This window comes from Elaeis guineensis, chromosome 9 (assembly GCF_000442705.2).
Source record: "Elaeis guineensis isolate ETL-2024a chromosome 9, EG11, whole genome shotgun sequence".
Lineage (NCBI taxonomy): Eukaryota > Viridiplantae > Streptophyta > Magnoliopsida > Arecales > Arecaceae > Elaeis > Elaeis guineensis.
The window spans coordinates 4,011,032-4,028,386 of NC_026001.2; the positions used below are offsets into that span (position 1 = coordinate 4,011,032).

The following is a 17,355-nucleotide window of genomic DNA, read 5'->3' on the forward strand; positions in this document are numbered from 1 at the left end:
AGGTCGACATTCAGAACTAGCATCTAAACGAAACATGATCCCACCAATAGGTATAAAGTTGGCACACAAAATAAGAATTCTGTCGATTAAGAAATATGGCCCTGTCACAAATATAATAGTGACCTTAGCATGAATATCTGTGAGTAATATTTTGAAATATGACACGAATATATGACAAGAATGATTTATGATTCATGATTATGAAATGCTCATGATTTATATATGCATGATTGATTTATGACTTATTTTATTATATATTCTATGAAATATTTTATTTTATATTATCTATTATTTTTTAAATATTTTATTATCATAAAAAAAATTATGCTTGATCCGATAAAGAAGCGTACTGGGCTAGTATAGCTCATTTTTTTTATTTTTTTCTTTTACAAAGAAAAAAGGTTAGGATCGATGAAGGATTTAAACTTGGAGATCTGCTAGCAAGCTTGAAAATTTGGTAGCAGAAGTTTAGTTTATTTTATGATCATAGATTTGTAGTTATTTATTTATGGATGTTGAGATTTGGAGTTGGTACTTGCTTTTAGATTGAGATATATTGATTTAATTATTTGATGAATAATAAAATTGAATCTTTTATGTGATGGATTTTAGCTGATTATGATTAATTGACTTCGTATTATTATGGGCCTCATCCCTCGGTAGTATGATCGTATTATATTCTGGATTTAGAGCGTGATATTTTATGGTATCAGAGCCTAGGTTATGATTAATTGAGACTGTGAATTAAATGATTAGGGCATAATATAAGTAATATCACAGCTTAGGTTATGATCAATAGGGACTATGACTTAAGTGGAATTCAAATATAAAAGTTATGATTACAAGAACATGATAGAAGTAGTAGAAAGAATTCAAAGTTTGGATTTCGGATCAATAGGTATTATAATATTTTTTTTTGCAAAAGGTGGTATATGATGTGTATTAAAGAATTGGATGAATTATATCTTGAATTTCAATAAATAAGGCTTGATTTAAGTATAAGAGATATTGACTTTAGAATAAATTAAGATATATTGATATGTTGTATTGAGTATACTTGTTCAATTTTTATTTAGATGATTTTGAAGTTCTAAAATTTGATACGGATGAAGATCATGATGATTTTTTTAAATTTTGATGTTAATTATTTGATCATTATAATTTTAGATTTATTAGAATAAATTTATTTAGAATATGATCTAAGAAAAATTACATCATACAAGAAATAAATATTTTTCAAGCATTGAATCTATAAGAGGATCATGTATAAAATTTGTAAGTAAATGAAAACTATATATATATATATATATATATATATATATATATATATATATATATATATATATATATAAGATTGGATGACATGCACAAATTAGTGGAATCTTTAATAATTTGTATTGCCTCTTTTATATTAAATTACTTGATCTTTCTTAAGTCTGTTGAAGATAATGGAGTACATTGATTATTTCAAGTCAAAGTTTAGATTTTGAAGCTGACCTAAGATATCTTGTTATTATCAAATTTTTGAAAGATTTATATGAGTTTTTAATAAATAAATGATAAGATTTCATATCAATTTATTTATTGATGTAAGAGCCATGATGAAAGCTGTCCATAAGAGATAACCAAATTGATTCTACTTACAATGGTATTGACTTGAGACTTTCTAATTTGTTGGAGGTTTGGGTTACTCATTTTATAAAGAAATGTTAGTTTAGAATTATCTTAATTGTCAAAAAATCTAGAGTTAACTTACTTCAAATTAATTTTAGATATATTAAATTCTTGATGAGCGATGAAAGCTTATGCAATGATTTCAAATATAGAAAGTGGATCAAGATTTAATTTTAATATGACATGCTCAAGGAATAGTAAAGATAAAGAAACTTAAAACTTTGTTCTAGTTCTATCTAAAAAAAAAGTTGGAAGGTTGGATCTTTTGCTAGGATTCATCCAAAAGCTTTGGAGAATTCGATGGGTTCATATCAAAGTACATAATAGAAGTGTGGTAGTTGAATTATACTAAAACTAGTTAAGAATACTAATGTAGTAAGTGATATAAATGGAGATTTGATTTTTGTAAAAGAGACTACCATTAATAAATGAAAGGATAAGATTATTGATTCTTGGGCTTATTTAGATGTTGCAATACTATCTTCAAAAATTAGTTCTTTTATTATAGAAATGGTTGGAAGAATTTTGAGCATCTAATGCTCTAAACTTTTCTATATTTATGAAGAATAGATAGGATCAATTATGATTTTCATATAAAAATAATCAAAAGCAAATAATTTCATGAGTAAGGAATTATGATATTTTAAGTGAAGATTAAGATATCAAAGAAATTCATTATCTCATGGATAAAAAGGTGTCATGAGGTCTGGGAGGCACGACAAGCTAAGTCCATGCTATGTTAGGCCTTTTGAAGTCTTGGATAGAGTAGAGATATTTCTTATGAACTAGCTTTGCTATTAGAATTGTCTAAAGTGCATAATATTTTCATATTTTTTTATTGAAAAATTTTGTTTCTGATATAAATAATACGGTAGATATGAGCTGTTGCAAGTTCATGAAGACTTAACTTATGAAGAGTTTTCTAGCCGAATTATTCATTGAAAAGAGTAAGCAAGTTTTGAGAATGAAACTTTTTTTTAAGAAGGGTAGAATGTGATATCTTGATTTTTTTTAACACACGAATCTAAAATCAAGTCAAAAAAAAAAGAAAAGAGGAAGCAAACGAAGAAGACTCCCACTGAGAGTCTTCTTCCACCCAAAATCACTGGAGGAGAAGTTGAATCTGAGGGGGATTCGGCCTCCCCTCCACTCTATAAGACTCCCTCTCCCCCTCTTAAGTAACCTACGATGATCGCCAGCCTTTCTCCCTCTCCTTTCTCCTTAGTTTCTTTTATTGAAGCCGTGGCCTCCCGTACTCATGCTCGTCGAAAATTGGAGCCGACAATACTACTGAAGCCTGAGGTAAACACCGACACTTCTTTCTCTCCTTCTTCTCTTTCTTTGCATGGCTTTGAGTGCCGCCATCCACCACCAGATTTGTTGGAAAATCCATAAAAAGAACCTCTATTTTCTCTATTTTGAATGAGCCTTCTTCCTCCCTTTTTCGGCCACCAGGCCGCCGCCCATGGTGCCGCACCCATGGGTCATGACCCCCACCTCCCTAGCTTCCTTCTTCGAAGGTCATAACCGTCGATGATCGATCAATGACTGAAAAAATTCAAGAAAAGAGAATAATCTCTTATTTTTTTGATTTTTCTAATTTTTTCACTGGCCAAACCTCACCGTCGGCTATCTCTAGCTCCACCACTGTCGGACCTCCGATCGTGCCACCGCATCTCGCTAGAGCACGAGCCACCAAGCCCCCCTCTCGTGTCCCTCCTTTGTTCGGCCAGAAAAAGAAAGAAGAAGAAGAAAAGAAAAGAAAAAAAAAGAGAGAGAAAAAGATTTTCTCCTTTTCTCTCTCTCCTCTTCTCTTTCTCTTTCTTTCTCTAACTGCATCATGGATCTTAGGACAAACTTGTGATGAAAATAAGATGATCTGAAATCGCTTTGAAATTCATGCAGTAGGTTGGATCCCAGTCCGGTCCTTATTTGAAATTTACAGCATTTAATTATAGTTAATCCATATTGAATCACCTTGATATGATCTTTGATGATCTCAATCATGATCGACTCTTCTGAAGGATACAAAGATTCTCTCTCTACTTTCTCTCTTTATTTTCTCTCTTATGATCGATTTTCTCTCTATAAGAAGGTCTATGAATTCTGTACCGAGTTATGCCTTCATCTTTTAAGAATTCATGTTGACTCTAACAAGATGATCCAAAGCCACTTTAATATCCATGCTGTATGTTAACCTCATTTGGCCATATCAAGTATTTTTCAAACCCATTATTAAAGAACCCTATTGATTAATCTTGATCTTAATCTGATTTATGCCTCATAATTTCTTGATCAAGTCACTTAAATCTGACCCTCAGCTCGGAGACCCTGAATTGTCCTGATATTTGGATGATCCGATATGTCCGATTAACAATCTTTTTTTTCTTATGATTTAATCTTATTATATGCATCAAATAAAAATTGATGATGATTTGATATTTTAAATAGGATTAGCTGATTCTTCTAATAAAGTCTGAAGATCTAAGATGAATAAGATAAGTGGATCTTATACTCTTTATTTATTTTTAAAATTTTCATGATTTTTATGTATATGACCTTTTATTGATGAAATCATATTTTTTATAAAATAAAGATCAGCATATGTGATATAAAAAAGAATATTTTATTGTGAGCATTGATTTCATGAATACGTTTTATAAAAATAGCATGATTATGAAGCATGAATTTTATTATTTTTCCACCTATGTATATATATGTTTTAAGAAAAAGATATAAAAATATCAAAAACTCTCAGATAGCTATGAACGAATTTTTTTGAAAAAATCGACATTCGAAGCTAGCATCCACACAAAATATGGCCCCACCAATGGGTATAAAGTTGGCACATGAAATAAGAACTCTATCGATTAAGAAATATGATCCTGTCACAGGTATAATAGTGATCTTAACAGAAATATCTGTAAGCAATATTTTGAAGCATGACACGAATACATGACAAGAATGATTTATGATTCATAATTATGAAATGCTCATGATTTATACATGCATGATTATTTTATGATTTATTTTATTATATGTTCTATAAAATACTTGATTTTGTATTATCTGTTATTTTTTAAATATTATATTATCATGAAAAAATTTATGCTTAATTCAATAAAGAAGCATCGGTTCTACTTTCTGGACTAGTGTAGCTCATATTCTTTTTATTTTTTTTATAAAAAAAAATTAGGACCAATGAAGGATTTAAACTTGAGGATCTACTAGGAAGCTTGAAAATTTAGTAACAGAAGTTTAGTTTATTTTATGATCATGAATTTGTAGTTATTTATTTATAGATGTTGAGATTTGAGATTGGTACTTGCTTTTAGATTGAGATGCTTTGAAACAATATTGGTTTAATTATTTGATGAATAATAAAATTAAATTTTTTATTTAATTAATTTTGGCTGATTATGATTGATTAGCTTCGTGTTATTGTGGATCCTATCTCTCGGTAGCATGGCTATGTTATGTCTCGAATTTAGGACGTGACAAAGATAACTTCCTCAAGTCAGATGGGAAAACAGACCCATCGCTCGCCAAATCTTTTTTTACAATCCTTGATTTGGGCTATAAAGAGTTCTTCCCCCATCCTCAAGAATCTAGTTTTGAGATCTCTCGATTGAGTCAAATTTTTATTTTTATTTTTTGCACGAAGGAATTCATTGTGATCTTGGGCACAAGACCTCACCGACAGTGAAGATAAGATTTCTAATGCTTCCTCCTTTTTAGTCTTTGGGCCATTGCCACTACTTGGATTCGGTTCACCAAGCTATCAGATAGGGATGAATAGTATCTCTCTTATTTTGGATTTTTATTTTCTTGATTTGCCGACAGTCCCTGACCATGGTTGCCGTCAATGTCGTCACTTTGCCATCAACAGGCACCGCTGTAGATCGCTGGCACTAAGCCTTTCTACTGCCATAGAGAGGGAAAAAGAGAAAGATCTCCTATTTTGAAGATGAAGAAGTGAGAGAGTTGTTCTTTACTCTGTCTCCTCTCACTACCTTTCCCTCTCTTCTTTTCTCTCTAGATGGATCATGGGATCTATGGAAGAGCGATTCAGGAGACTTAATGGTCAACCCTTAGTGAACCCCACTAGAAGATTTTAGATAAATGATTTTTTTCTTTTTGATTTTTTATTTTAATATTAAAATTGGTTTTATAGAAGGACAATCCTTTGGATAGAAGAATATCGAGTAGGTTTTTTGACACCCCGACATCATAAACTAAAATGTGGATTGATACTTATTGTGTTAAGTTCATCTTTAGAGGATAAGAGTTCTTGAATACGAATACCTATATGTATGTTTATTTATGCATTGCATGGTTTTTCTTTCTCGTGATTCATTTTGATGGATATATGATGATTGGTATGGCTATTTATTTTTTTCATATCATATGCTTGAATTAAATATGGATGATATTTTGGATAGTTTGGATTATGATATCGATTATTGAAATCTTGAAAAGAATATAATATTATATAGTATTTTTCTGGCATAATTAAGATATAATAAGTTGATAATCAAAAAAAAAATATTTGGACTAGCCATGTTAAATTGTGAATAGCCTTATCATGAGTAGAAACATGGTACTATGGATATTCTATCATAAGCAGGAATATAGTATTATGGATAGCTCACCATAGGCAGGAATATGGCACTATGGATAACTCCACATGGATAGAAATTTGATACTTGAGTTTGTTGATCATGAACTGGAATGTGACCATGGTTAGCTCAAAATCCTAAAGATGATTAATCTGGATCATGTTAATAAGATATGGATGATGAGATATATGAAATCACTATTAAGTAAAATGATCTTTCCAATAAAATATGTGGTATATTACTTTTGAATAAGATGGATATTTGTTAATAAGTGATGCATATTTTTGTACATATTAGTATTAACCTATATTGGATATTGATGTGAGATTTCATGGTTTGTGTTTTCATTCTATAATCTTATTTTTTTTTCTTTTTTAGGGATGCAGAATGTGTTAGGATTTGATGCCTCGAGATTCAGCCCACATTGAGCCCACAGCGAGGTTCGCGGCGAAAAACGAAGTCCAACGAGACCAAGATCACCCAAAACGGAGCTCGGATGGAGAAGATACGATCTTTTGAAGTCAGCATGAGATTCGAGGCGACGGAGGACCGCCGGCGATCGGCGGCGGGCTGCAGCGGCACGGCCGCAGGCGGCGGCGCGTGGGACTCGCGACCCAGGCCTTCGCGGGACGCGCGACCCACGTGGGCGGGTGGCCCAGGCGGGCGTGCGGCCCAGCCGGGCGCGCGGCCCAGGCGCGCATTGGCCCTCACGCGGGAGCGGGCCGGCCCAGGCCCAGCGGTCTGCTGGCCCTTTGCCCCTGTCCACCGTGGACCGAGCGGTCCACGGCTGGGCCTGTGGACCGCACGGGCGTTTCCCACGTATTTCGTGCGGTCCACGGCACTATTCCATGGACCGGTCGCGATCGGAGGGCGTGGGTTGATCTGTTTCTTGATCCGATGGTTTAAACACTTGATTGGGTTGATTAAGGACTCCTAAACCTAATCTAATTAGGTTTAAACCTCTATTTAACCATTTAAAAGGGCCCTGTGATGAACAGTGAAGAGGGGTTCGGTTTTCTCGCCGTACAGAGCCGTACGAACCCGAGAGGGGAGAGAGAGAGAGGTGGAAGCGCTGAGAGAGAAGGAGCAGGAGGCTCCTGGACAGCGGTCGCCAGGCACTTCAGGGGTTCAGGGGGTCTTCCAAGAGAGAGAGAGCTTTTGTGAGGGGAACTTTTAGTGAGAGAAAATTGGGTGTACAAGGGTTGAGGGTGAGGTCTCCTCTTGTAAAATTTCTTTTTCATAGTGAAGTTTGTATGCCCCGTGGAGACGAGCCCTTTTGTGGCTGATCCATGTATTTTGATTATTTTTCTTTTTGTTTTGTTTCTTCTTTCTTCCTGCTGCATCATGTGGTACTGAAAAGGTCTTGGGAGGTGGTGTCCTGACCAGACATCCACCCAACAAGTGGTATCAGAGCAAGGCGATACAAGGACGCAGATTGCAGCGGTGGTGAGCAAGACTGAAGATGGAGAAGACAGGAACAATCAAGATGGAGATCAACAAGTTCGATGGTAAGAGCAATTTCTCCTTGTGGCAGGCAAGGGTGAAGGACGTGCTCATCCAACAGGGGTTGATCGATGCTCTCTTGTGCGATGAGAAGCCGACCACCATGGAGGTGCGGGATTGGAAACGGCTACAGATGCAGGCGGTGAGTACCATCCGCATGTACCTGACGGATGAGGTGGTGATCCATGTACTGAGCGAGACTTCCCCGACGGTGCTGTGGTCGAAGTTCGAGGAGTTGTACATGGCAAAGTCTCTCACCAACACTCTTTTCTTCTGGAGGCAGCTCTACCAACTGCGGATGACTGAGGGACAGAGCGTGCAGGAGCATTTAAGCCACTTTCAGAAGATCCTCACCGACCTCCTCAGCGTTGGCGAGAACGTTGAGGAGAAGACCAGGGCGCTGGTTTTGCTGGCGTCGCTTCCCCCTTCGTATGAGTCCTTGGTGACTGCTCTTCTAGTGGGGAAGAGCACTATCAAGATGGATGAGGTCACCGCGGTGATACTCCAGAACGAGGTTCTCAGGAGGGAGAACCCAGCTTCGAGCTCAGATGGCGGTAGCTCAGCTTTGGTGGCTTCTGGAGGAGCAGGAGGCGGTAGACGGAGCGACAAGAGATCGTAACGAGGGCGGTCCAAGTCCAGGAGGGACTTGAGCAAAACCAGGTGTTACTGGTGTGAGGAGTTGGGGCATCTAGCCAGAGATTGCCCTCAACTCAAAAATCGGATGGTGGCTGTTGTAGCGATGGCCGGCAGCGATTTAGATGGAGATGTTCTAGAGATATCTGACAAGATATCTACTTCTTCCCAGCAGTAGATATTAGATTCTGCATGCCCCTATCATGTATGTTACAGAGAGGAGCAGTTTGACTCCTTGGAGAACAGTGAGGGCACTGTATATCTGCCGGATGAATCGAGCTGTGCGATCAAAGGCATTGGGATGGTCAGCTGGAGGATGCATGATGGTGCAGTGAGGAGATTGGGGGAGGTCCGATACATACCCGATTTCAGGTGGAATCTTATCTCACTTAGCAGACTGGATTCGAGAGGCTACAGGACGGTAGCTGGTGGAGGAATCCTGAGGGTGCCACGCGGCAATAGGATTGTGCTGGAGGGGAAGAAGGAGAGCAGAGGACATTATTACCTGGTGGGGAGTCCAGTGCGAGGTGGAGCTTCGGGAGCTAGGTAGAGCCTAGAGCGAGGTGGAGCTCCAGAAGGCAGATCGGGCACAAGACAGGAGACTCGGGAGGATGAGAGGCGATGTCGTAAGGTGAGATTCCTATTGCTGCAGGATGATGCCTCGAGCAGGTCTCAGGTCAGGAGAAGCACAGCATACGATGGAGATGGGATCGAGCAGCCTGGCTCGACTCCCATGTTTGCCCATCCATGATCAACAGGCGATTGCCCCAAGGTATGGGGGCGAGGAGATCCAGAAGCTCTCAGAGTTTGGAGGAGGCCGAATATCGAGTCGAGGTGGAGATTGTTAGGATTTGATTCCTCGAGATTCAGCCCATATTGAGCCCACAGCGAGGTTCGCGACAAAAAATGGAGTCCAACGAGATCAAGATCACCCAAAACAGAGCTCGAATGGAGGAGATACGAGCTTTTGAAGTCAGCACGAGATTCGAGGTGGTGGAGGACCGCCGGCGACTGGCGGCGGGCGACAGCGGTGCGGCCGCAGGTGGTGGCATGAGAGACGCGCGACCCAGGCCCGCGTGGGATGCGTGACCCATGCGGGCGGGCGGCCCAGGCGGGCGCGCGGCCCAGCCGGACGTGTGGCCCAGGCGCGCGCAGGCCTGCGCACGGGAGCGGGCCGGCCCAGGCCCAGCGGTCTGCTGGCCCTTTGCCCCGGTCCACGGCTGGGCCTGTGGACCATGTGAGCATTTCTCATGCATTTCGCACGGTCCATGGTACTATTCCATGGATCGATCGCGATCGGAGGGCATGGGTTGATCTATTTCTTGATCCGACGGTTCAGACACTTGATTGGGTTGATTAAGGACTCCTAAACCTAATCTAATTGGGTTTAAACCTCTGTTTAACCCTTTAAAAGGGTCCTGTGACGAACAGTGAAGAGGGGTTCGATTTTCTCGCCGTACAGAGCCGTACGAACCCGAGAGGAGAGAGAGAGAGGCGGAAGCGCTGAGAGAGAAGGAGCAGGAGGCTCCTGGACAGCGATCGTCAGGCACTTCAGGGGTTCAGGAGGTCTTCCAAGAGAGAGAGAGAGCTTTTGTGAGGGAAACTTCTAGTGAGAGAAAATTGGGTGTACAAGGGTTGAGGGTGAGGTCTCCTCTTGTAAATTTTTTTTTTCATAGTGAAGTTTGCATACCCCATGGAGGCGAGCCCTTTTATGGTTGATCCACGTATTTTGATTATTTTTCTTTTTGTTTTATTTCTTCTTTCTTCCTGCTGCATCGCGTGGTACTGAAAAAGCCTTGGGAGGTGGTGTCCTAGCCAAACATCCACCCAACAGAATGTTTAGTCCCATTTGGATGGGATGTAGAGTTCGGTTTGTTAGGATTTGACACCTCAAGATTCAGCCTACATTGAGCCCACAGTGAGGTTCACGGCGAAAAACGAAGTCCAACGAAATTAAGATCACCCCAAACGGAGCTCGGATGGAGCAGATTGAGCTTTTGAAGTCGGCATGAGACTCGAGGTGGTGGAGGACTGCCGGCAGCCGGCGGTGGGCCGGCAGAGCGGCGGGGGCGCGTGGCCCAAGCAGGGCCAACTCATGGGACGCGCGACCCAGGTGCACGCCCAGGTGGGGCCTTAATTGGGTTTGATTAGGACTCTTAAATCTAATCTAATTGAGTTTTAGCCCTATAAAAGGGCCCGTACACAGAACGGTGGTCTTTAAGGTGGTCTGGTTTTGCTGCAAACACGCCGTACGGAATCGAGAGAAGAGAGAGAGAGGCAAAAATGCTGAGAGAAAAGGAGCAGAGGCTCTTGAACAGCAGACGCCAGGCACTTCAAGGGTTCAGGGGGGTCTTCCAAGAGAAAGAACTTTTGTGAGGGAAACTTCTAGTGAGAGAGAAATTGGATGTACGAGGGTTGAGGATAAGATCTCCTCTTGTAAATTTTTTTTTTCATAGTGAAGTTTGCATGCCCCATGGAGGCGAGCCCTTTTGTGGCTGATCCACATATTTTGATTGTTTTGTTTTATTTCTTCTTTCTTTCTGCTGCATCGTATGGTACTGAAAAGATCCTGTGAGGTGGTGTCTTGGCCAGACATCCACCCAACAAGTGATATCAGAGCAAGGCAGTACAAGGATGTAGATTGCAATGGAGGTGAGCAAGACTGAAGATGGAGAAGACAGGAACAATCAAGATAGAGATCAACAAGTTTGATGGTAAGAGCAATTTCTCCTTGTGGCAGGCAAGGGTGAAGGACGTGCTCATCCAACAGGGGTTGATCGATGCTCTCTTGTGTGATGAGAAGCCGACTACCATTGAGGTGCGGGATTGAAAACGGCTATAGATGCTGGCGGTGAGCACCATCTTCATGTATTTGGCGGATGAGGTGGTGATCCATGTACTGAGTGAGACTTCTCCAATGGTGCTGTGGTCGAAGCTCGAGGAGTTGTACATGGCAAAGTCTCTCACCAACACTCTTTTCCTTTGGAGGCAGTTGTACCAACTACGGATGGCTGAGGGACAGAGCATGCAGGAGCATCTCAGCCACTTTCAGAAGATCCTCACTAACCTCCTCAGCGTTGGTGAGAATGTTGAGGAGAAGACTAGGGCGCTGGTTTTGCTGGCGTCGCTTCTCCTTTTATATGAGTCCTTGATGACTGCTCTTCTAGTGGGGAAGAGCACTATCAAGATGGACGTGGTCACTGCGGCGATACTCCAGAATGAGGTTCTCAGGAAGGAGAACTCGGCTTTGAGCTCAGATGATGGTAGCTCAGCTTTGGTTGCTTCTGGAGGAGCAAGAGGTGGTAGACGGAGCGACAGGAGATCGCAACGAGGGCGGTCCAAGTCTAGAAGGGACTTGAGCAAAATCAAATGTTACCGGTGTGAGGAGTTGGGGCATCTAGTCAGAGATTGCCCTCAACTCAAAAATCGGACGGTGGCTGCCATAGCGATGGCCGACAGCGATTCAGATAGAGATATCCTGAAGATATCTGATGATGTATCTACTTCTTTCCAGCAGTGGATATTAGATTCTGCATGCCCCTATCATGTATGTTGCAGAGAGGAGCAGTTTGACTCTCTGGAGAACAGTGAGGGCACTGTATATCTGTCGGATGGATCGAGCTGTACGATCAGAAGCATTGGGATGGTCAACTAGAGGACATATGATGGTGCAGTGAGGAGATTGGGGGATGTCCGATATATACCCAATTTCAGATGAAATCTTATCTCACTTAGCAGACTGGATTCGAAAGGCTACAAGACGGTAGCTGGTGGAGAAATCCTAAGGACAATACACAGTGATAGGATTGTGCTAGAGGGGAAGAAGGGGAGCAGAGGACATTATTACCTGACAGAAAGTCCAGTGCGAGGTGGAGCTTCGGGAGCCAAGTGGAGCCTAGAGCGAGGTGGAGCTCTTGGGGGCGGATCGAGCATGAGACAGAAGACTCGGGAGGATGAGAGGTGACGTCACAAGGTGAGATTTTTATTACCGCAGGATGATGTCCTGAGCAGATCTCAGGTCAGGAGGAGCACAGCATACGATGGAGATGGGATCGAACAGCCTGGCTCGACTCCCATATTTGTCCATCCATGATCAGCAGGCGATTGCCTCAGGGCATGGGGGCGAGGAGATCCAGAAGCTCTCAAAGTTTGAAGGAGGCCGAATATCGAGTCGAGGTGAAGATTGTTAGGATTTGACAGCTCGAGATTCAGTCCATATTGAGCCCATAGTGAGGTTCGCGGTGAAAAATAGAGTCCAACGAGACCAAGATTATCCAAAACGGAGCTCGGATGGAGGTGACACGAGCTTTTGAAGTTGGCACGAGATCCGAGACGGTTGGCCGGTGGAGCGGCGGCGGTGCGGCCGCAGGTGGTGGTGCGTGGCCCAGGCGGGGCCAACATGCGGGACGCACGACCTAGGCCCGCACCCAGGCGGGCGGGCGGCCCAGCTAGGGTAGTGGCCCAGCTCGTGCATGGGCCCGCACGCACGGGCCGGCCCAGGCCCAGGCACCCTGCTTGGGCCTGTACCCTAGTCCACCATGGACCGAGTGGTCCACGACTGGGCCTGTGGACCGCGTGGACGTTTTTCATGCATTTCACGCAGTCCACGGCACTATTCTATAGACCGGTCGCGATTGGACAGCCTAGGGAGTTTCCGATGATGATCCAACAGTTTGGAGCCTTAATTGGGTTTGATTAGGACTCTTAAACCTAATCTAATTGAGTTTTAGCCCTATAAAAGGGCCTGTACACAGAACGGTGGTCTTTAAGGTGGTCTGGTTTTGCCGCAAACACACTGTACGGAGTCGTACGGAACCGAGAGAAAAGAGAGAGAGGTGAAAGCCCTGAGAGAGAAGGAGCAGGAGGCTCTTGGACAGCGGACGCCAGGCACTTCAAGGGTTCAGGAGGTCTTCCAAGAGAGAACTTTTGTGAGAAAAACTTCTAGTGAGAGAGAAATTGGGTATACGAGGGTTGAGGGTGAGATCTTCTCTTGTAAATTTTTTTTTCATAGTGAAGTTTGCATGCCCCGTGAAGACGAGCCCTTTTGTGACTGATCCACGTATTTTGATTGTTTTGTTTTGTTTTGTTTCTTTTTTCTTCCTGCTGTATCGCGTGGTACTAAAAAGATCCTAAGAGGTGGTGTCCTAGTCAGACATCTACCCAACATGGTTGTCACGGAGTGTCAGGCCTCATATATTTTTTAGGATCTTATCTCGGGGAATGTGCAGTTGTGTCGCATGATCGGGAGCCGGCTGTTAGGTTTGGAGTGTGACATTTAATTTGTTACTTAGACATTACCGGTTCTCCACCACGGCATTCATCAAGATGGTTAACACAAGCGCTGGAGCTCCCGTTATTATTACCAAGCGAAAGTTTAGCGCTGAGATTTTGATTGTGTCAGCGGCTATTATTACTGGCATAATTTTTTCCTTGGCTGCTTTATTTTTCTTCTTGGGAAAATATAGGTTTCAATTTGGAAGATACCGAAGGATGCGGAGAAACAACGAGCCAGCTGTAGTGGAAATAGAACTCAGATCTTTTACCTATGATGAGTGGAGGGAAGCGACCGATGGTTTCAAGGAAGAGCTAGGCAAAGGAGCCATTGCTGTCTTCAAGGGAACTGTCTTCAAGGGGACCTTGCCTCGTGGTCAAAGAGCCATTGCTGTGAAAAAACTTGAGAAGGTGGTGGAAGAGGGAGAAAGCGAATTCCGAACAGAGATGAGAACAATTGGAAGGACTCACCACAAGAACTTGGTAAGACTACTTGGCTTCTGTGATGAAGGTACCAACAGACTCCTAGTCTATGAATACATGAGCAATGGATCGCTTGCAAACCTTATCTTTAAGGCTGACGGACACCCAGATTGGGATGATCGGGTAAAGATTGCGTTGGATATAGCAAGAGGGATCCATTATCTGCACGAGGAATGTGAAACTCGCATCATACACTGCGACATAAAGCCTCAAAATATACTGATAGATGATAATTGGACAGCAAAGATATCAGATTTTGGGTTAGCAAAGTTGTTGATGCCAAGTCAGACGAGAACATTTACGCTCATTAGAGGGACAAGGGGGTACCTTGCACCAGAATAGTACAAGAATGCGCCGATATCAGTGAAGGCAGATGTTTACAGCTTTGGAATTGTATTTCTCAAACTCTTATGCTGCAGGAAAAATATGGAATGGGCAGCTGAAGCTGATGAAATTGTTCTTCTGGACTGGGTCCACCGCTGCTTTATGGACGGAGAGTTGGAGAAGCTTGTGCCTGATGAAGTAGATATGACAGAGTTCAATAGGCTTGTGAAACTGGGGCTCTGGTGTCCTCAGTCAGAGCCAGGTTCTCGGCCTAGCATGAAGAATGTGATGACGATGCTGGAAGCGAACGTGGACATCCCCCTTCCGCCTCCACCTGGATATCTAGCTAGTTCCTGATCTGCAAGTGTCGTCAAGCATGTCCAAAGTTCCCCCTGGTAGCTATGGTGATTTGTCCAGTCAAAAAGGATAGGCATGTGATTTCTATTTCGAATTGTTGTGGGATACCGACCGACCGACCGACCGGCTGGCCGACCGACTGACCGTCTCCGATTGGCCGACCGACCGACCGATCGGCTGACCGACTGACTGACCGTCTCCGACTGGCCGACCGACCGACCGACCGGCATATCGACCGATTGACGGTCGGAGCGCCCCGACTGAAAGCCGGGAGTGCCCGACTAACGGACGCTACCGACGGCTTTTCAATGGCCCATCGCCGACTAGAGGTATGTCGGGCGTATCCATCCCGACCGACCAAACCCAGAGGCCGACTCACATGAAGCTCGCCGACCGACGGAGGAGTCCGACGCCACTCTGCTGGCCACCGACCTTGGGACGGCCGACTCCACCAACCACCGTACGGCCGCCAGACGATGTCAGCTCTGACACGGACGTGCGGCACAGTTACCTAGGGGCATTGTCCCGCCGAGAGCCGGGTCAACCCTGGTGATTAGACGGCTACACGGCGACATGACATTTTCACGGCGGCTCTGACAGTTTACAGTGAGTTGACAGTTTCTCACTTGTCTGCGCCATTAATGACGGCGCCATACCGTGCTCCACTATATATACCGGGGAAGGCAACAGTGCAAGGGGTCGATCCGCCCGTCTCTCCCACATACGCAGGCTCGCTCCTCTCTCTCTCCCTCTCTCTCTTTCTCAGAGCTCTCTGTCTGCATCTCACTGTTGCCCAGTCACCTCTCTGACTTGACCGTCGGAGGGTCCCCGCCGGAGCCGCCTCCGGTCAGTGCGGACTTCCTTTTGCAGGTGCACGCTTCCCGGCGATCGGGCGACGAGGCGATTGGCCGCAACAGATTGGCGCGCCAGAAAGGGGACAGCATGACAAAGACAAGAGCTCAACGATCGAGAATCACTGGGTCGGCAAGGCGCTCTTCCCGCCGGGAAGAGGCCTCTCCACCACCACCGGCGGCGGAGCCTAGCTCTCCGCACCCTGCAGTGACCACGGAGGCCCAGATTGCGGCCATCGTACGGCAGATGACCGTACTGACCGACGCAGTCAAAAGCCTCCAGCAACAACCGGCGGCCCGACCTATGCCTTCCAGGAGCAGCCGCCGACGGCCGCGCCGACCCCTGTCGCCTCCATGCGAGCGCTCTCAACAGCGCTCCCACGGAGAGGAGGAGGGGCGACCACGGCGCGACGACCGACGGTCCCAGCAGCCCTCTCCTTCCCCGTTGGAACGGGCGAGGAAGGAAAAGCGGCCGCGCACACCGTCGGCCTCTCTTTCAGAATCCTCCGGAGGCTCCACCCCCGGGGTCTCCCAGCATCGACGAGCGGACGACTACGAGCGACGGTTCGAGGAGATCGACCGCCGGCTCGCCCAACTGCAGATGGACGGCCAGAAGTCTTCGAACGACGTCGACTTCCAGACCGCCCAGCCTCTCTCTCGACTGGTCCTCGATGAGCCGATTCCCAGTCGGTTCAAAATGCCGAACGTGGAGCCATACGACGGCTCCACCGACCCAGTCGACCACCTCGAGAGCTATAAAGCTCTCATGACAATTCAAGGGGCAACCGACGCTCTTTTTTGCATCGGCTTCCCCGCCACACTTCGCAAGGCTGCCAGGGCTTGGTACTCCGATCTTCGATCGGGCAGTATCCATTCCTTCGCGCAGCTCGAGCACTCGTTCGTGGCCCATTTTAGCACCAGCCGAAAGCCGCCGCGAACGTCGGATAGCCTTTTCTCCCTCAAGCAGGGGGAAAACGAGACGCTCCGACACTTCGTGGCGCGATTCAACGCGGCCACGCTCGAGGTCCGGGACCTCAACGAAACATGGCAGTTTCAGCCATGAAGCGGGGCCTGAGGTCGTCCCGATTTACTTATTCTCTGGACAAGACCCTCCCCCGAACATACGCCGAGCTACTGGAGCGCGCATACAAGTATATGCGCGCGGACGAAGGAGCGTCCGACCGACGCTTGGTCGAGCCCAGAGGTCCGAAGGAGAAGCGAAGAAAGGGTCGGGAGCCCGCTGAACCAAGCAGGCCCCCGGCCAATAGTCGGCTTTCTCCACCCCGACAGATCCAAAAATCACCTCGCCGACAGACCCCGAGGCCGGTGCGTTCCAGGTATGACTCCTACACTCCTCTCTCCGCTCCCCGTGCGCAGATCTTGATGGAGATCGAAGGGGAAGAATACCTGCGACGGCCTCCGCCTCTGAAGGCAAAGGGCCTCGACCATCGGAAGTACTGCCGGTTCCATCGGAGCCACGGCCACGACACCGAGCGATGCATCCAGTTGAAGGATGAGATCGAAAATCTCATCCACCGGGGGTATCTCGGCAAATTTCGAAAGGGTCCACCGACCCGACCGACTGCCGATCGACGCCCCCAGCCGACTGAAGAGGCGCCGACTAACCAGCCGACGGCTGG

At 44.9% G+C, this 17,355-nt stretch overlaps 1 protein-coding gene across 1 annotated transcript; it reads left to right on the forward strand.

Annotated features, from left to right (window-relative positions):
• Window positions 1-13,919: 13,919 nt before the first annotated feature.
• On the forward strand, window positions 13,920-14,864 carry LOC114913315 (G-type lectin S-receptor-like serine/threonine-protein kinase LECRK2). The gene is made up of 2 exons (XM_073243608.1): window positions 13,920-14,506; window positions 14,603-14,864. Exons 1-2 carry the CDS (start codon window positions 13,920-13,922, stop codon window positions 14,862-14,864), a joined length of 849 nt encoding a protein of 282 aa, XP_073099709.1.
• Window positions 14,865-17,355: the final 2,491 nt, after the last annotated feature.